This window comes from Triplophysa rosa, linkage group LG3, assembly GCF_024868665.1.
Source record: "Triplophysa rosa linkage group LG3, Trosa_1v2, whole genome shotgun sequence".
In the NCBI taxonomy this organism is placed as follows: Eukaryota; Metazoa; Chordata; class Actinopteri; order Cypriniformes; family Nemacheilidae; genus Triplophysa; species Triplophysa rosa.
The window spans coordinates 13,199,872-13,215,726 of NC_079892.1; the positions used below are offsets into that span (position 1 = coordinate 13,199,872).

General features: G+C 36.9%; 3 protein-coding genes across 4 annotated transcripts; 2 read left to right on the top strand and 1 right to left on the bottom strand.

The window, feature by feature from the left end:
• The first annotated feature begins 268 nt into the window (after window positions 1-268).
• zgc:172145 (Ferritin light chain, oocyte isoform-like) lies at window positions 269-3,844 on the top strand. The gene is made up of 3 exons (XM_057329877.1): window positions 269-615; window positions 1,242-1,388; window positions 2,545-3,844. Exons 1-3 carry the CDS (start codon window positions 448-450, stop codon window positions 2,839-2,841), a joined length of 612 nt encoding a protein of 203 aa, XP_057185860.1. The 5' UTR covers window positions 269-447; the 3' UTR covers window positions 2,842-3,844.
• Window positions 3,845-4,724: 880 nt separating this feature from the next.
• myod1 (myogenic differentiation 1) lies at window positions 4,725-6,767 on the top strand. Its single transcript, XM_057330128.1, has 3 exons — window positions 4,725-5,418; window positions 5,608-5,686; window positions 5,811-6,767. Exons 1-3 carry the CDS (start codon window positions 4,909-4,911, stop codon window positions 6,047-6,049), a joined length of 828 nt encoding a protein of 275 aa, XP_057186111.1. The 5' UTR covers window positions 4,725-4,908; the 3' UTR covers window positions 6,050-6,767.
• Window positions 6,768-7,342: 575 nt separating this feature from the next.
• tnnt3a (troponin T type 3a (skeletal, fast)) lies at window positions 7,343-15,855 on the bottom strand. Of its 2 annotated transcripts, XM_057330129.1 has the most exons (12): window positions 15,821-15,855; window positions 15,504-15,517; window positions 13,954-13,971; window positions 13,128-13,146; window positions 12,984-13,029; window positions 12,770-12,886; window positions 12,544-12,621; window positions 12,344-12,457; window positions 11,285-11,397; window positions 10,016-10,106; window positions 9,430-9,470; window positions 7,343-7,826 (listed from the first exon to the last, which is right to left on the bottom strand). In XM_057330129.1, the coding sequence occupies exons 1-12, from the start codon at window positions 15,838-15,840 to the stop codon at window positions 7,790-7,792; spliced, it is 708 nt and encodes a 235-aa protein (XP_057186112.1). In that variant the 5' UTR covers window positions 15,841-15,855; the 3' UTR covers window positions 7,343-7,789. The 2 variants fall into 2 exon arrangements, with proteins under 2 accessions (XP_057186112.1, XP_057186113.1); XM_057330130.1 differs by lacking the exon at window positions 13,954-13,971 and having other exon boundaries at window positions 7,344-7,826.

A 15,855-nucleotide genomic window follows, 5' to 3' on the forward strand; every position in this document is an offset into this window, starting at 1 on the left:
TAACGCAATGCTCTTACCACTGAGCTATTTATGGTAATTTATATAGGCTATAATATACAGTATGTAGTATTGTCAAACCCCAAATAGAGTGACTTCTTACCATGATAAATGTAACCACAGTTTTAATAAAACAAGGATATTTGTATGAAAGAGCGAACACATGTCAACTGTAGCCTATTCACGTAGTTGATGGTACAGGACTGACACCCACACGTACTGTACCGGATGAACTTGACTGACTGAACGGGAAACGCTTGCATGGTTTCTCCTCCCCCCGCTACATTTATCCACCAGCCGTCAACTTTAAATAACAGTTTATCGTTGTTAATGTATTTATTAATCGACAATACGAACATTCATCGTCTTAAGTCGTGCTAAGATGTGAGAAACGCTAGATCCGACAGGACAGCGCCGAAGTATACTAAAGTTTCTGCTTACGACGTAAACATGTCGGAACCGCGAGTAAAGAGGATTAAAAGCAATCTTCCACACTGTAAAAGTCATAGATGTGTCGTCGGGAGTCAGTCGAGGCAAAACTTTCCGTCTGTGGTGGAGGAGAGCTTGTGTGGGGTTTCTAACTTGCTTCTGGAGGTTTCTTACAGACTGCAGGCGCTGGTAAGATAGACTTCACAGTAAACAGCACGCGCGGGACGCAGCGCATGGCTGACAGCACCCTAAAACATAAATGACGCTGCGTTATTTTACTGAATTGTATAACAGTTAAACTTGACGTGTATAAGAGAGCTGCATTGTACTGATTTATGAGTTTTATTGCGGATATTTTAATGCACTTCTTTGCAAGGTGCGCTGTATTTTGACACCTGCAAATAGTTTTGCGTCAACGAAAAAAGAAAAAATGCAGCAACAGACAAAAAACATATGAAGAGTTTGGTTCCAAAATTAGATAACTCTGTTTTAAAAAAAAATCAAAAATCATGTTTTTTATTGTTATCATGTTTTTATAGTGTTTTAGTTAGCTGTGTTTCCTGAGTTATTAGGGCTTAAATCAAAACAAACCAAATTCAGCTTGATTGATTTTAATTGGAATGCACAATAAAAAAAAACATGATTTTTGACAAATGTTAAAAACGGAGATCTCATTTTGGAACCAAACTCTTCTTATACAGGAAAAAACTTAATTTCATAGACAACCTTCTCTGGATACAGGAGAGGAAACTGTGGTTAGCAAAACCACTAGTAAGCCTAGTTTTAATTCGAGCTGCCTTGCTGTTATTTTCAAGGCCAATGTCTTCGAGCAAAGTGATCGAGCTTTACCCAGAGTAGCAGCGTTTTTTCATCAGGAGTCTGTGATGGAACAAGATCGGGCTGAGGTGATGCTGCAGTACCTGTCCCAGCGTGGAGGAACCTTCTGCAGTAAGAACATACAGGTAACACCTTTTTATAAGGTTAACACATTAGCCTTGTGGTTTTCAAGACTAAACTTTTCGATCTGAAGGCACACCGACAGTTGACGTCTTTGCTATTTATTGAAATAATATTAAAGATGTATAATGCATATTGTGTATTGTGGTGCCAACTGAAACTCAACCTTAGAGAATTTAAGGAGTCATGGCAAAAAATTACACACAATCTACATATATTCCCAGATATGCTAATTTGCCTTTTTTGCCAATAAGGGAGATGTTAAAATATTTAGTTTTGTTTAAATGTATAAGAGTTTTTTTAGTTATAACATAATTCCCTTGTTATATTTGTGTTGTTCCGTAGTTTTGATGTGTTTACCCTTATTCTAAAATGTTGAAACACTATAAACAAAGAGTGTATTAGTGACCCTAAACTTTTATATGGTAGTGTATATAACAGGGTTGGTTTGAAAATACTTCTTTAACAATAGGATTTAAGATTTTTCTAGTATTTAAAAAAACAAAAATATTTGAATATATCATGTTTAATTGGGGCTCCTGGCCGCTTTGGCTGGCTGGAGCAACAGCTTTAAGGGGGGATGGAGGACAGGGAACCAGAGAGAGATGGGGGTAAACCCACAGGGGGCTTTGCAGAGATCTCCCCTTTAATGCCTGTTAGGGTATACGTTTCCACTGAGTTCCGGGAAATTGGGGAGATTAATGTGGAGGAAGGACAGTGTATTAATTGTAGTTCCAGATGGATTCCATGGCACTTGTACCGTTGTCACTTTACACTGTCGTTTTTCGGTCCTTTTTGTTTTTTACCATCCACCCTTTCCTGTTTTTATGATTCGTGTAAAATTGATCTGGACCGGGACTGGTGAGGGTCCATCAGCAGCGATTTTGAACACCTTGTTATCCGGTCATCTGTGCTGGGTGATGGTTGTGCACTCTTTGAAACAAAGTCTGCTTTTTTTGGTATTGTAGCTTTAGTAAATATTATTTAAGGGATTGATCTAGTTACATAATTAGCATTAGTTATTTATTAAGTATAAAACCTCAAACCTGAGCACAATTATTTAGCAAATATGTAGCAGACATCTCTTTTGACCACTATTCTTAATTATCCTGTCTAGTCTCTCACTATCGGTGACTATCTGTTTTTTGTTTCTGTGAGCAGAGGCCAGGCATTCAACATGGGTGTACTGTCCTTTCTGCTCTGGAGATCATTCTGAACCAGTGGAAGGAGGAGATGGCCATTATGGTGGAGCTGAGCCAACTGGCACTCAATTATGGAGATCCACACACTGCCAGCATAATCAAAAGTCGGTTTCTTCAGCCTCTTATCTCAAAGGTCAAGCTCGTAGGTGACCTCTTGACCGAAGCTCGCAGAGCGGGATGCACCAATGACAGTACGGGTGGCTTTGACGAGTTCCTTTTCGACCAGCTACAAGGCAATCTGCAGCGCTGTAACTAGTGTAAGGGGCAGTTGATGACAATTCTAGGGGTCCACAGGTCAAGCCATTTTTAATTTGAATAAAAACAGAACTAAGGGGCCCACAGTCAGAGTCAGAGGGCCCACATTTCTATGCATCCTGCAGCAAATTGTGCCTCCATTCTTGAATATTGTTGATAGATGGGCAGACAGACGGATAGCTGGATGAATGAATAAACTGTATTAGTGCAGTAGGGAACAAGGTACAGGCATTCAAGGAGAGGTCACTCCTTTTTTAGATACTATTTTATTAGAATGTGAATATAATTTTATTTAATACTATTTTACTAGAATTCGGAATAACAGGACGTTGAGTGTAGCAACAAACTTACATTTTTTGTTGTTTGTTTGTTCTTTTTTAGTGCTGTTAACCATAAATGTATATGTATACGCATTCTAATGGAAAATTTCAGTTGACTGTGTTTTTATGTGTGTGCAGTTCATTTAATATTACTTCTGTTTGCTGTTTTTCAAACCAAATGTGCTTACATGTTTTATGTAAAAATGTTATTAAGGAAAATTTACTAAAGATATATTTGAAAAGATGTCACATATTCCAGATAAAATGTAAGGTTTAGTATGTCATTTGTGAGTATTATTTATAATAAAAATATTATTTTGATAATGTTGCATATTATCTTGAATTAGTTTTAATGAGTGATCTCTGTGTAATACAATTGTAGCTAAATTTGTGCTTTATTTAAATGTTTAAAAGTACCTGAACTTTCCAATAAAATTATATTTTTGTGTCATAATTAGCATAATGTTTCCAAAATAAATTTTGAGTGGTTGTTTTAAGGGAGTTTTGCCGTTTTTAAGGAGAACAGAAAAGTTAAAACTCTCATTTGGCTCGTTGTCGCCCCCTATTGACAAACTGATGTATGTGTCAGCTATTGTACGAAAAAAAAATATATATATAATATTTATAATAATAAAATGTGCCATGTCATAATTTAAGACAAAAAAACAAACTTTTTTTGACAGAAATTGCTGTGATTAAAAATGACTACGAATATATAATATACATATATATATATATATATATAAAGTATAGTTTATATATAAATTATATATCTAACCTTAATACTTATACTGTAATTGATATTATATACACGCTTTATTTGTGTTTGGGTTCTATTGAGATTTTTCTTCAAAATGTTATTAAATATGTTTTTCATTAAACGACCCGAGGCCGAAAGAACTTTCAGCTTCATTTCACTTTATTATTCAGTGTATGTTTTTCAAAGACGCCGAGTGTTAGATTTTTGGTAGGCTATCAACATATAACTTGACAAGACATCCGTAACAAAACTGAAACTTTCTATTATTCTAATCTATTATACGCTCAAGCATGTAATTTTAACTCATTTTTACCCAAATTTGTTTGAGTTTTTTAATTGAGAGGAAAAGATTTTAATAACAGAAATGATTTAACATCATTCTTTTACATCACTGTTGTTTATCACTTTGTCAAATACAAAATTATAAAGCTGTTAGATATACCTATTAATCAGAAACAATGTTATTTCAAAGTTCTCCTGTTCTTACAATTTTCCTATGAAAAAGTAAAACATATATTTTAACTAAATAACTTGCGGACATCTGTGTTAAGTTTTATTTCAAATAAACTCAAATAATTCCAGTTCATTTTACATCGACTGTAGTGACAGTAATTGAAGTCATTAATTCATCACTTTAACATTTTTTAATGACACGGTCATGTAGTCCTGGGCCTTCAAAGCCCCGCCCTACTCCCTGATCGCACCTTTTCATTGGTCAAACAGTGACATGCTGAACACGCCCCTGACGGGTTGAGCTGCTATATACACGAGCCATGCTCTCCAACCAGCAACAAGTACCTGAAGGGTACAAGCCAAGAAAGCTTCTGAGGATCTGCGATTTCTGAGCAGTTGTCTTTCAAGTTCAAAAGGAATTTGCCTCAATATTCCTTTTCCTACATTTTTTCGAGGTCCATTGTTATTTAGGAAGCATTGAAGACTACTTCGAGTAGGCCTATTTGCCTGCGTCTGTTTTTATTAACTCATTAAAATGGAGTTGTCGGATATTCCCTTCCCCATCCCATCAGCTGATGATTTCTACGACGACCCTTGCTTCAACACCAACGACATGCACTTCTTCGAAGACCTGGACCCCAGGCTCGTTCACGTGGGTCTGCTCAAGCCCGACGAGCATCACCACATCGAGGACGAGCACGTCCGGGCGCCCAGCGGGCATCACCAGGCCGGCAGGTGTCTGCTGTGGGCATGCAAAGCGTGCAAACGAAAAACCACCAACGCTGACCGCCGCAAAGCCGCCACGATGCGTGAGAGGCGACGACTGGGCAAAGTAAACGACGCGTTCGAGAACCTTAAGAGATGCACGTCCACCAACCCGAACCAGAGGCTGCCCAAAGTGGAGATCCTGAGAAACGCTATTAGTTACATCGAGTCTCTGCAGGCGCTGCTCAGAGGTCAAGAGGAAAACTATTACCCTGTCCTGGAGCATTACAGCGGGGACTCTGATGCCTCCAGCCCGAGGTCCAACTGCTCTGATGGCATGGTGAGCATTTTTATGTACAATATCTTTTAGCTAGATTTCGTACATGATGGCCTACATTAATATGCTGGATTGGAGAAAACGCAAGTTTCCATAATCATTATAAATAAATATTGGCAGCGTTTGACAATATTGACCAAAAAGAGACTCTAAATATTTATTTGAATGTTGTTATTTTTTCATGTTTTATAGATGGATTTCATGGGTCCCACGTGTCCGTCGAGAAGGCGAAACAGCTATGACAGTTCATACTTCAACGAGACGCAAAACGGTGAGTTGCGCCGATTAATGTCATTCTCCAAAATGCGTAAATAGTTTATTTGTTTTGTTTGTTTTTTGTGACGGGGAAGGAGTGACTCGAAGTTAAAATCTTCTTTATTGTTTTTTTTTTACAGCTGACGTACGGAATAACAAAAAAGCAGTGGTTTCCAGTTTGGATTGTCTGTCGAGCATCGTTGAGAGAATTTCCACGGAGACCCCCGCGTGTCCCGCGCTGTCAGTGCTGGAGGGGCCCGATGGACACCCGTGCTCTCCGCAGGAAGGGTCTGTCCTGAGTGACACTGGGGCTCCCCTGCCGTCCCCAACCAACTGTCCCCAACAGCAGGCTCAGGATCCCATCTATCAAGTGCTATGAAGATTCTCAACATTTCAACAAATAAAGAGGGACAATCTGACTCAAGAAACATTCAGCATAATAAAAATGAAAAATTTGATCTTAACGACTAAAGAAATTTCGTTCCACTGGAAACTAGGAGCAGGAGCGAATGATCTTTCTTTCTTTCTTTCTTTCTTTCTTTCTTTCTTTCTTTCTTTCTTTCTTTCTTTCTTTCTTTCTTTCTTTCTTTCTTTCTTTCTTTCTTTCTTTCTTTCTTTCTTTCTTTCTGTCTGTCTGTCTGTCTGTCTGTCTGTCTGTCTTTCTTCATTTCGCGTTTTCATTCTTTATTTCGCGTTTTTATTCTTTATTTTATTTTTACGCTGTAGAAAACAACAAATTCCATTGTGAAAATGGCTCGGCAGAACAGCAGAAGTGAGTTTCTTAACTATGCTTATTTATAATAATTGAATCCACGTTAAAATGTGACCATATTTTTAACCTTTGTGAATAGATTTTCTGTCACAATCACCTTTTTATTTCGTAACTATTTACGAGAGAATCGTAATTCAGATTCGAAACGTAGGACCACTTTTGTACATGTGTAAATAAGATCTGTTTTGTTAAAGCAACGAAAACGAACAAACATATTATGTATTTAATAAGGATGCCTGTTTGAAGCCTTAGTTTGTTGTGTCTTGTTTTAAACTTTATATTTATACTTCTTAAACGAGTGAATGTCGGATTAATAAAAATATAACTATTTATACTCAAATATTTTGATGCTGTTGATTTATTCTTTACACTGAAATCGTATGAAATAAAGACTGTGTGCAGTCTAAAAAAAGTAATTTATATTGTAATTTTTTATTCTACTTGTTGTACATAGTCTCCTGACAATTTAGGGTTACAAAACACTTTAATGCTGGCTTAAATTAAACCGAAAATAATATTGCAAAACCAAGCAAAGTTTGTAAACGAAAATGAATGATTTCACTGAAGTTAGCAGCTTTTAAGAAAAATACGCCTTTTTACCTTTATGTTCAGTAACGTTTTATAATGCTTTGAGTAATTAAGAAACATCTAAGGTCATGACAATTCATAATAGGTTTGTAATTATTGTACGTTTAAACAGAGCAAATTAATATTTGCAAATAGGCCTATAATGCATTTAGGACATTATTTTAATGTGTATGATAATGATGTGTAAGATACTTATTTATATGATATATGTGTCTGCACTTTTATAGTTATCTAGTCTAAAATAATAACCTGTGGTCATATTTTAATACCAATTTATTTAACCAGGCTACTTACAGAGTCTCTGACAGACATATAGTCAACAGTCCCACAATCTTGTGTTTTTGTAAATCGTATTTGCGTAGGGTTGTAAGCCCTCACATCTTGTCAATGCAACAACATCTGTAGGCTTTCCCTTATTTACATATCATGCAAAAAAGATTTCCATTTATTTTTAATAATTTGAAATAATCAATACTGGAAAATGATCAATTTAGAAATGATTATGCACCGGGGAATCTTGAACAAAATGGTCTTGGATGACATATTTAAAAACGTTGATTTTATTGATGTTTCAATAGAACAGATCTGCTGCTTTATAGCCACACTTTATTTACACGACATACATAGGAACCAAATAACAGTCTCTAGAGCGAGAAAGGGTGGGGTGATCTTTTGATCTACATCAACTATTGCACAGATTGAAGGGTGGATTTCTCATCCATCATGTTTGGAGCAGTCTTGGCCTGCAGGAAGGCGCACTTACTTTCTGCGACGAGTGGCAGCGCCCTTCTTGCTACTGTAATACAAAAGTGACAAAACAGGTGAGCAGATTTCATGGCATCAATCTAACATGAAATACTTGAATGACCCATATTGTAGTACACAACAGCATGCACGTAACAGGGTATTTAAACCAGCCATGGTGATTGTAATATGTTTTGGCAGCTCTAAACAAAGAGCACATATAGCCTACTGTTTCTCTGCAACTCAACAATGTAACCCATAGTTTTCGGAACGTAATGTTTTTAATTTTGAATTAGGCCTAATAAATTGATTACTTTCTTGGTGGTATTGTATGAAACTAAAGGGTCCGAAAAAATGTCACATGGTTCTCCGGCAGATAAAGAATGAAATAAGAAAAATGTCTGATTTTGTGTTATGTCTGATTGATTTGTACACTAATGATGGGACTCGAAAAGGTCCTAATAAAGTCACATTTTCTCCTGACCACATAGAAATTTAGGAAATTAAGAATAGGAAAAAAACATGAAAGTATAAGATCACTATGCATTCCTGGCACTATTCATTCAGTACTATAAATTTATATTTGTATTCCATTTTTAATCAAATAATGGGTAACACAATGTTTTCTTTTTTATCTTTGACTGTAATGAAAAATCAAAAACGGCACTTCAAATCAACATTTCTAACAAAAAACTATTTTGATAGAAAAAAGAAATCTTTGAGAATTTTAAATGAAAAACCTAATAAAAGTATATAGTAATATATATAAAGAAACCACACAATCATGTAACAATGGCATTGCACATGTTTTATTCAGAAATTTGATTATTTTCTATAACGCATGAATTGTTTTCTAATAATATTAGAATTAGAATATTATTAATTATTTTCTAATATTATTGAACAAAGATTGCAATGATTTAACAAAAAAGTCCCTCAATGAGAAGCACAAGAGGGTTAAATACAAAAAATAAAGAATGGATTTTTGTTAGGTTGAGATCCATCGCGTTCATTTGTTTACAGGTCATTTAAAGAAAATATTGATAATATTTGGAAATGTCAATACTTACATATTTTGGTAACTCTTGTTTTGCATTAAATTATAGGGCAACTTGAGTCAAGTTTCTCGTATGCTGTTCTTGGTCGTCACGAGACACGCGAGAACCAATGAGGTTTGAAGTTAACGCCGCCGCCCGCCATATCTGAACGGATCGTCGTTGGAAGCTGTTGCAATGTCGCTAATAAAGCTCGAAATATTATTTGTTTTCACAAAAGTATCGCTTCCACCAGAAGATAACCCACTGGAGTCATTTGGATTGGTTTGATGGCGGTTGTATGTGCTTTCTGAGCATAAGGTTACTCGTTTGTGCTCTTCTGAAGAAAGCTTGTCGTCCGTCTGTGTTAGAATGACGGTGAGTAAATTATTACCTGAGAATAGGCTATTTATGTGAGGGTGAAATATGCCTTAAATGATTCATATTCACAGGTGATGAACTACCTTTTGAGTCTGAATTTAAGTAAAGCCTAAAACGGCCATAAATGACTCTTTAAAGTTATAAATGTATTGCTGTTCTAAGATGTGTAGTTGTGTCGCACACACAACATGCACAGCAGGGGGCGCCAATTTCATTCATTCAACATCCAACTGTACTTACAACTTGCTCAGCTCCTCCACTCTTTTGCGCAGGGTAGTTATCTGCAGAAGAAAATAGATTTATTAAGATCTACAGTTTTCTCAAAATAAAGCAATGAAGCCAATACAGTGACCCACTGTACAGTGCTCTTCATTGGGTGCACACTTATGACTGAAATGATGGGTGATGTGTTTGAATATTTGCAATTGCAACGATTTTGCTGGAAAACTTTATCAAAGGTTCAACTTTAACAACACATTGAATATAGGATGACAATCCTTTAAACATGGGTCAGTAGATTTGACTCATTTCTGTGAATCACTTTTAATGAACTGATTCCAAACTCTGATTCAATGATTCGTTTGCATGATCACTCAAATAGGCCAGTTTTGAAATAATATGTCAATAACAACATTTGAGTTGGCAAATTTTGTTGAATTGGTCTTATTGGTGTGAATAAATGAAAACAAGTATTTTGATAAAACATAGCAAGAGCAAATAACTGGATATTCATCTCAAAGAATCGAAAGCTATTGAGAGAGGGACGTTGAATTTTTGGACATCGTTGATTTATTTCTAGATCGTTTTTGCGCTTTCATTTTCTCACCTCATACTTCTGTTTCTTTAACCTCTCCATATGATCAAACTTCTCAGACTCCAGGGTCTTCATCCAGTCAGACAGTTCCTTTGCCTTCTCTCTGAGGTCCAGGACACAAGACACAAGTAAGTGAGGCCCATCCTGACTATGTACAGCAGGGGTCTTCAACTACTTTTCTTTGAGGGCCAGATTCCAAAAGTATAAATAGGATGCGGGCCACTTTTTTACCATATCATAATTTCTTGTTATTTTGTATTTCTGTTATTTATTGCATTTTGTTCCTTTTATACTGGTTTTGTTGCTGCTACTTACAGGTCATATATTAAAGCATGCACACATATATTGCATGCAGTATACCTGTTCTTGATAAAAGGGATATTGTCTTTTTAATTGTATTTTATATTCCCTAATACGCTGAATTAAATTGCTGTTAATTTACTCACCCCCAGCCCCCCAGCCAAGATGTGGGTGGTATTATTTTTTTTCAAGAAGATATTTATGAAGATATTGAATTAATGAAGTTAAATTTAAAAAAAGTAAAAAAAACCCTAATACATTCAGCACAAAAGTAATCCCTGCCCCTTGACGTTAAACTGGCGTCTTATAAAGCGAATCAATAGGTCTGTGCAAGAAACTGAACGCTATTATCGAATCATCGGGTGAATTCCAATCGCATTCATGTGACGCACTTATAAGGGCAGATCCTTTGAAGTGCAAGTTCTGGAGGGAGATGAACAGCTGTTTTCGTAATTTTTTCCTTTTTTAACAACAGTTCACGTGGTGTAGTACTCTTCCTGCAGTTACTTTCAAGGGCACAAGAAGCATTTTGAAACGCAACCTATCGCGTGCACAAAGCCGCAAACCGACTGCCTGTGGCTGTGGATTGCCGATTATAACATTGCAAATAACATAAGTTTCTTGGACAGACCGATCAAATCGCTTTATAAGACGTCAATCGTTATGTCCCGCGGGAATTACTTTAGTATTGAATGTAGCAGCGTTTTGGACTTAATGGCGTCTCAGGACGCACATTTCTAAAAGCACACCATTCTTAAAGTCTCTCCACTTATTTGAAATGTTAAGGTGGGCCAGGTAAAGATGATTGACGGGCCGCATTTGGCCCGCGGGCCGCCAGTTGACTAGCCCTGATGTACAGTATATGACGATGTAGATCAGGGCTGTTTTGAGGACCCCTGTCCTGCAGAGTTCAGTTCCGGTGTGTTTGGTGGTTCAAAGCTAAACTCTGCAGGTCAGGGGCTGTCCAGGAGTGTAACTCACTTGAGTTTGTCCTCATTGAGATGATCAACGTTGAGTTGTTTGCGTCTGTCAGCCAGAATCTTCTTCTTTTTCTCTCTCTCTGTCTGTTTCTTGCCACCTTTCTTGGAGTCAGCCTAAGAAGGTCATAGAACAAGTTTGGAACCATGAAATTTTAATAACCATTTTTAATTCTATGACTCACAGATTTTTTGCACCCAACAAGGTGGGAACGTTAACCCTTAGGCCGCATAATAGTTAAAGTGGAGGTAACATGCTATTTCTGACTTCTTTACACTGGTAACCGTGCTATCTTCTCAAGCTTAACATGGTCAACTTGTCAAAAAACGAGTTGAACTAATGACGTAATATTTCTGTGCTCGATTCACTCCGCCGGGGTACGTACAGGTTTCGGAAAGTTTTTTTTCCCGTTTCGTAGCAAGGGTTCTTAGACCTTTATTGGACAATTCTCCCGGAAAGAGCATGCCCACTCGCGAGCGTGAGAGAAAGAGCGCGCCCACGTGTCAACCAGCAAACGTGAGAAAGAGCACGCCCATCACTCGGCTGATGGAAGTTTAGCTGTGTTTGTTTGCTCACTGCATTTCAGTGATGAATATTATATAAACGGTGGATAATAACGCTGGATTTGGATATCGTTTGAAACTGATAGATGGCGCGGTCCCAGCGCTCAAAGAAGCCGGACTTGAAAGGGAAACTAAGTCATATGTCTGTGTTTTGTTGGCAATCGGCAACAAATGTAATTTGTGCAAAGTGTATGTGCAATATGTAAATACCACAAAATTATAGTGAATGAATGCGATGATGTATTGTGTGCTTGTGCTGTAGTCCCGCTCCCCCTGCACGCCTCCAGGCGCTCGTCTTTTTCCGGAAATAATCGTACAGCTGTATCCGTCTTTTATAAAGTTGATCAAACTAAAGACTCTTCGAAGATACGATGTATGCAATACTACTGTATAGGTACTCAAGATTAATATGAGATTGGCAGAAACTGCGTGTGTTACCTCATCTTTAATCATTTTAAAGTTAATAACACTTTGAAAAAAGGTTTTCTGTAGAGCTGACCTTCTGCAGATAGCTGCTGTAGTTTGCGCCCATGTTGGACAGAGCTGATTTCTTCTTTGCATCTTCATCTGCCCTCTTCTTAACATCTGCCTCCTCTCTTCTCTGCCTCTCCTCCTGAAGGAACCAGCAGGACACAGGATTATTAACACACAACCCGAGGATGGACACATGGAAACCAGGTTAGAGAAAAAAGCACACACCTCACGTCTCGCCTGACGCTCCTTGTCCTTCTCAGCCCGAATCCTCTGCTGCTCTGCCCTCTCAGCTCTGCGTTTCTCCTGTCAAATGAAAACAAAGCATACTTTTTTTCAGCATATCGCCTCTGTCTGTATGTTCTCACCTTCTGAGAAGTCGGTTTACGACTCCAGTGTTACGTAGCCCAAATATTAAACTAAATATAACAAACATTCTTCCCGGGGGACTTACAATTCTCGCCTTCAGGGCAATAAGTTCTTCTTCTTCCTTCTTTCTGTGCTCGAAGTGAGCATCGATGAGACTCTGCAGCTCGACCAGATCCTTGTTCTGACGTTTCTTCTGGATATCCTGCATTTAGACACATCAACACCAAACCCCCTTATCACACACCACACTGATAGACACATGGCCATTTGTATGTTAATGGGTTTCTATTAGCGCTTACATCAAAGTCCACTTTCTCACCATCTGGGATCTTGGGTGCTGATGGTCTTTAATGAAAAAATTAAAATCACAATGTTGCAAAATCAATAAGTGGATGTGTAAATATAGTTCCCAGTGACGTTTTAGTGAGATAAAGGGTACTTACTTAAACTTTGGCTTCTCCTCTGTTTATGAGAATAAAGAAGGGACAAGTACATGTTATTGTTTTTTTGGAAATTTACTCTGGGCAATACAGGAAACAAACTGATGTTATTGGTCAATATTCAAACTTTTGCATCACACAATTTTTTTTAAGTAGTTTTGCATCTACAAAATTAGAAGGAAAAAACATTTAAATTATTAATAAATTAATAATTCATTCTTAAACAATTAATTGATTAATCGTTTTCACATTTATTATTTCCAAAATCAAATAAATAACAGTAACAGTTTATAATAAAATGTTAATGTAAGAAGAATATACCAGGTATCAAGATACTATCAGAACAAGATAATATCAATGTGTAAGTCTAGGTCTGTCACACAATATATATTCACAGAAACCCAACCTATTTTTTATTAAATGAACGTTTTCGTTTATTGTAATTTTTATAACCCCCCCAAAAAGGCTTTATGTAATTATAGATTTAACCCATTTGGGGCTAAAGAAGTCCAATTCAAAAGCTTTCCCCAACAACAAAAACCTAATCTTTACAAGAATCTAAACTTAAATCTTTACAAACTTCCATCCACACCAATTTTCAGTAAAGTCCGACGCGGTGCAGGCTCCTCTAACCTAGCGTCTAAACATCAAAGTCCTTGAAATAAATGGATCGCTTTTCAGCACATGCCATGCAGAGCAAAGTCAAACAGCAGGTCACGGAGCTCCCGGATCCAACATGCCACCCCAGACTAGAAGGGACAGCAGTATAGATATTTTCCGCTAGAGGGAGACTACAGACAACAGAACAGAGGACACCAGATCGACATACCTCCCTCTTCATAGACCTCTGCATGCATCAAGCATTGATCAAGAACAAAAGACAAGAACAGAATTGACAGCATTAACGGTATAGCCAATACAGTACAGCCAATGATAATATTCAAGATCATACAATAAAGCGTAAACCGCTAGCGATGATACACGTGATAACAGAGATAACATTCGTCCACTGCTTTTTTTGCAATTTAAAACTTTCTTTTTTTGTTAAGTAGTATTTTTTTCTTTTTTCAACGAGTATCATCGCTTTATTCTTGGCAACGACACAAATCCTTAAAAGGGGTGAAAATTTAAGACAAACCACAACATATTTGACAGTGTTTATTTCAACAGAAACCCCCTATTAAGGAAGAGGTGAATGCCATAGGCTTTATTCAGAATGGATTACTGCTCCGGCTTCTCCACATGATATACAGGCCTTTATTCTTGTTTTACAGTGTGTACAGTAAGCATTATGTAAAGCCAAATATTTCCAGCGTAGTGTAAGACATTTTGTCACATCTTACGATATTGCATTTTATTAGGCAAGCTGTGTCTGGTCATCCAACTACAGTAAAGAAAAGACTTCTGTTGTATACTGAACAATTTGTATTACGATGTCCTATGCATATACAGAAAATGAGCACACTGTTTACTGTATATCTACATACTTACAAAGAAATATACAGTAGTAAGAAGAATAGTATGATGGTATGCCATTATGTACACAGCCAAAATGTTCTAGATTTAATTTTTAATATTTAAGAATGGAATATCTAAATTCAATGTATATTTTTGTGTATATGTATATTTTTACATGAACAGCCTTATTCTGCTGGAGTTCAATACACAGGTTAGACAATTCTTTGATATTCGGCAAAATATTAAATGCTCTTTCATTTGTAAGTCACTTTGGATAAAAACGTTTGCTATGAATACATGGCCTCCTTTACAGTCCGTGATCATTTGCATCATTCTCTTTGTCATCATTGTGCTGCTGTGAAACCATCTGTGGGATTTTGCGAAAACCGCACAAAAATGGTACAATGTGGATGTAGTGTATAAATTGATGGTTCAAATGGGTGCAGACTGCAACTTGTGAGCTTATGCAGTCGATTGGACAAGATAGCCACTGCACAAAGAATTTACTAATTTATGATTAAATTATTTTCTAAAAACATCAGTTAAATCAATTGTTCTCAACTCATTATGAAAAAGGCATCAAAAGGGCATAATCAAAGATGGAGGATGCCGAGCAGTATGCGGTACATAAACATAGGTGCAGAACTTTTTACTGACAGATTTAAGGTCACCCTCATGCAGCAATGAGAACATTGATCAGTGCAGCAGTGTCATGCATTAAGAAATACTCCTGCACCCTAAATATATTTCCCATGTACCAAAATCCTGATGAATTCCTGCATTTACAACCTTACCAGCAGAATAAACAGGAGAAAATGTGACTTGATACATAACTGACATTTACAATGCTAAGGATAAGAAATGTGAAAAAAAGTGAACAATTGCAAGATTGTAAAAGAAAGCATAAAATAATGTACTCACCCTCGACTTGCTCACTGTAAAACAGTAAGAAAACAAATCGGATTATGGCCTGTTGTGCCCTTGCACTCTGTACAAATCCAATCTAATGAGTGGATCTGTTTTCAAATAAAAGGATGTGTTCTTGGATCTCTGCTGCTAAAATCTACATGCATGCACACTCTCAAAAAGGATGTGGGAACACATTTTTTAACACAGTGGTTTTGACAGTAGTCATTTGGTGTTGATTTTGTGTTCAATAAATAAAAGGGACAACACGAGGTTTGATTCAAAAGTAGCACAAAATGTTGTAAATGCGTAAGCGTGATGTAAATACTTACACGTCTTCTGTGTCTGACATGATGGCTGTGGACTT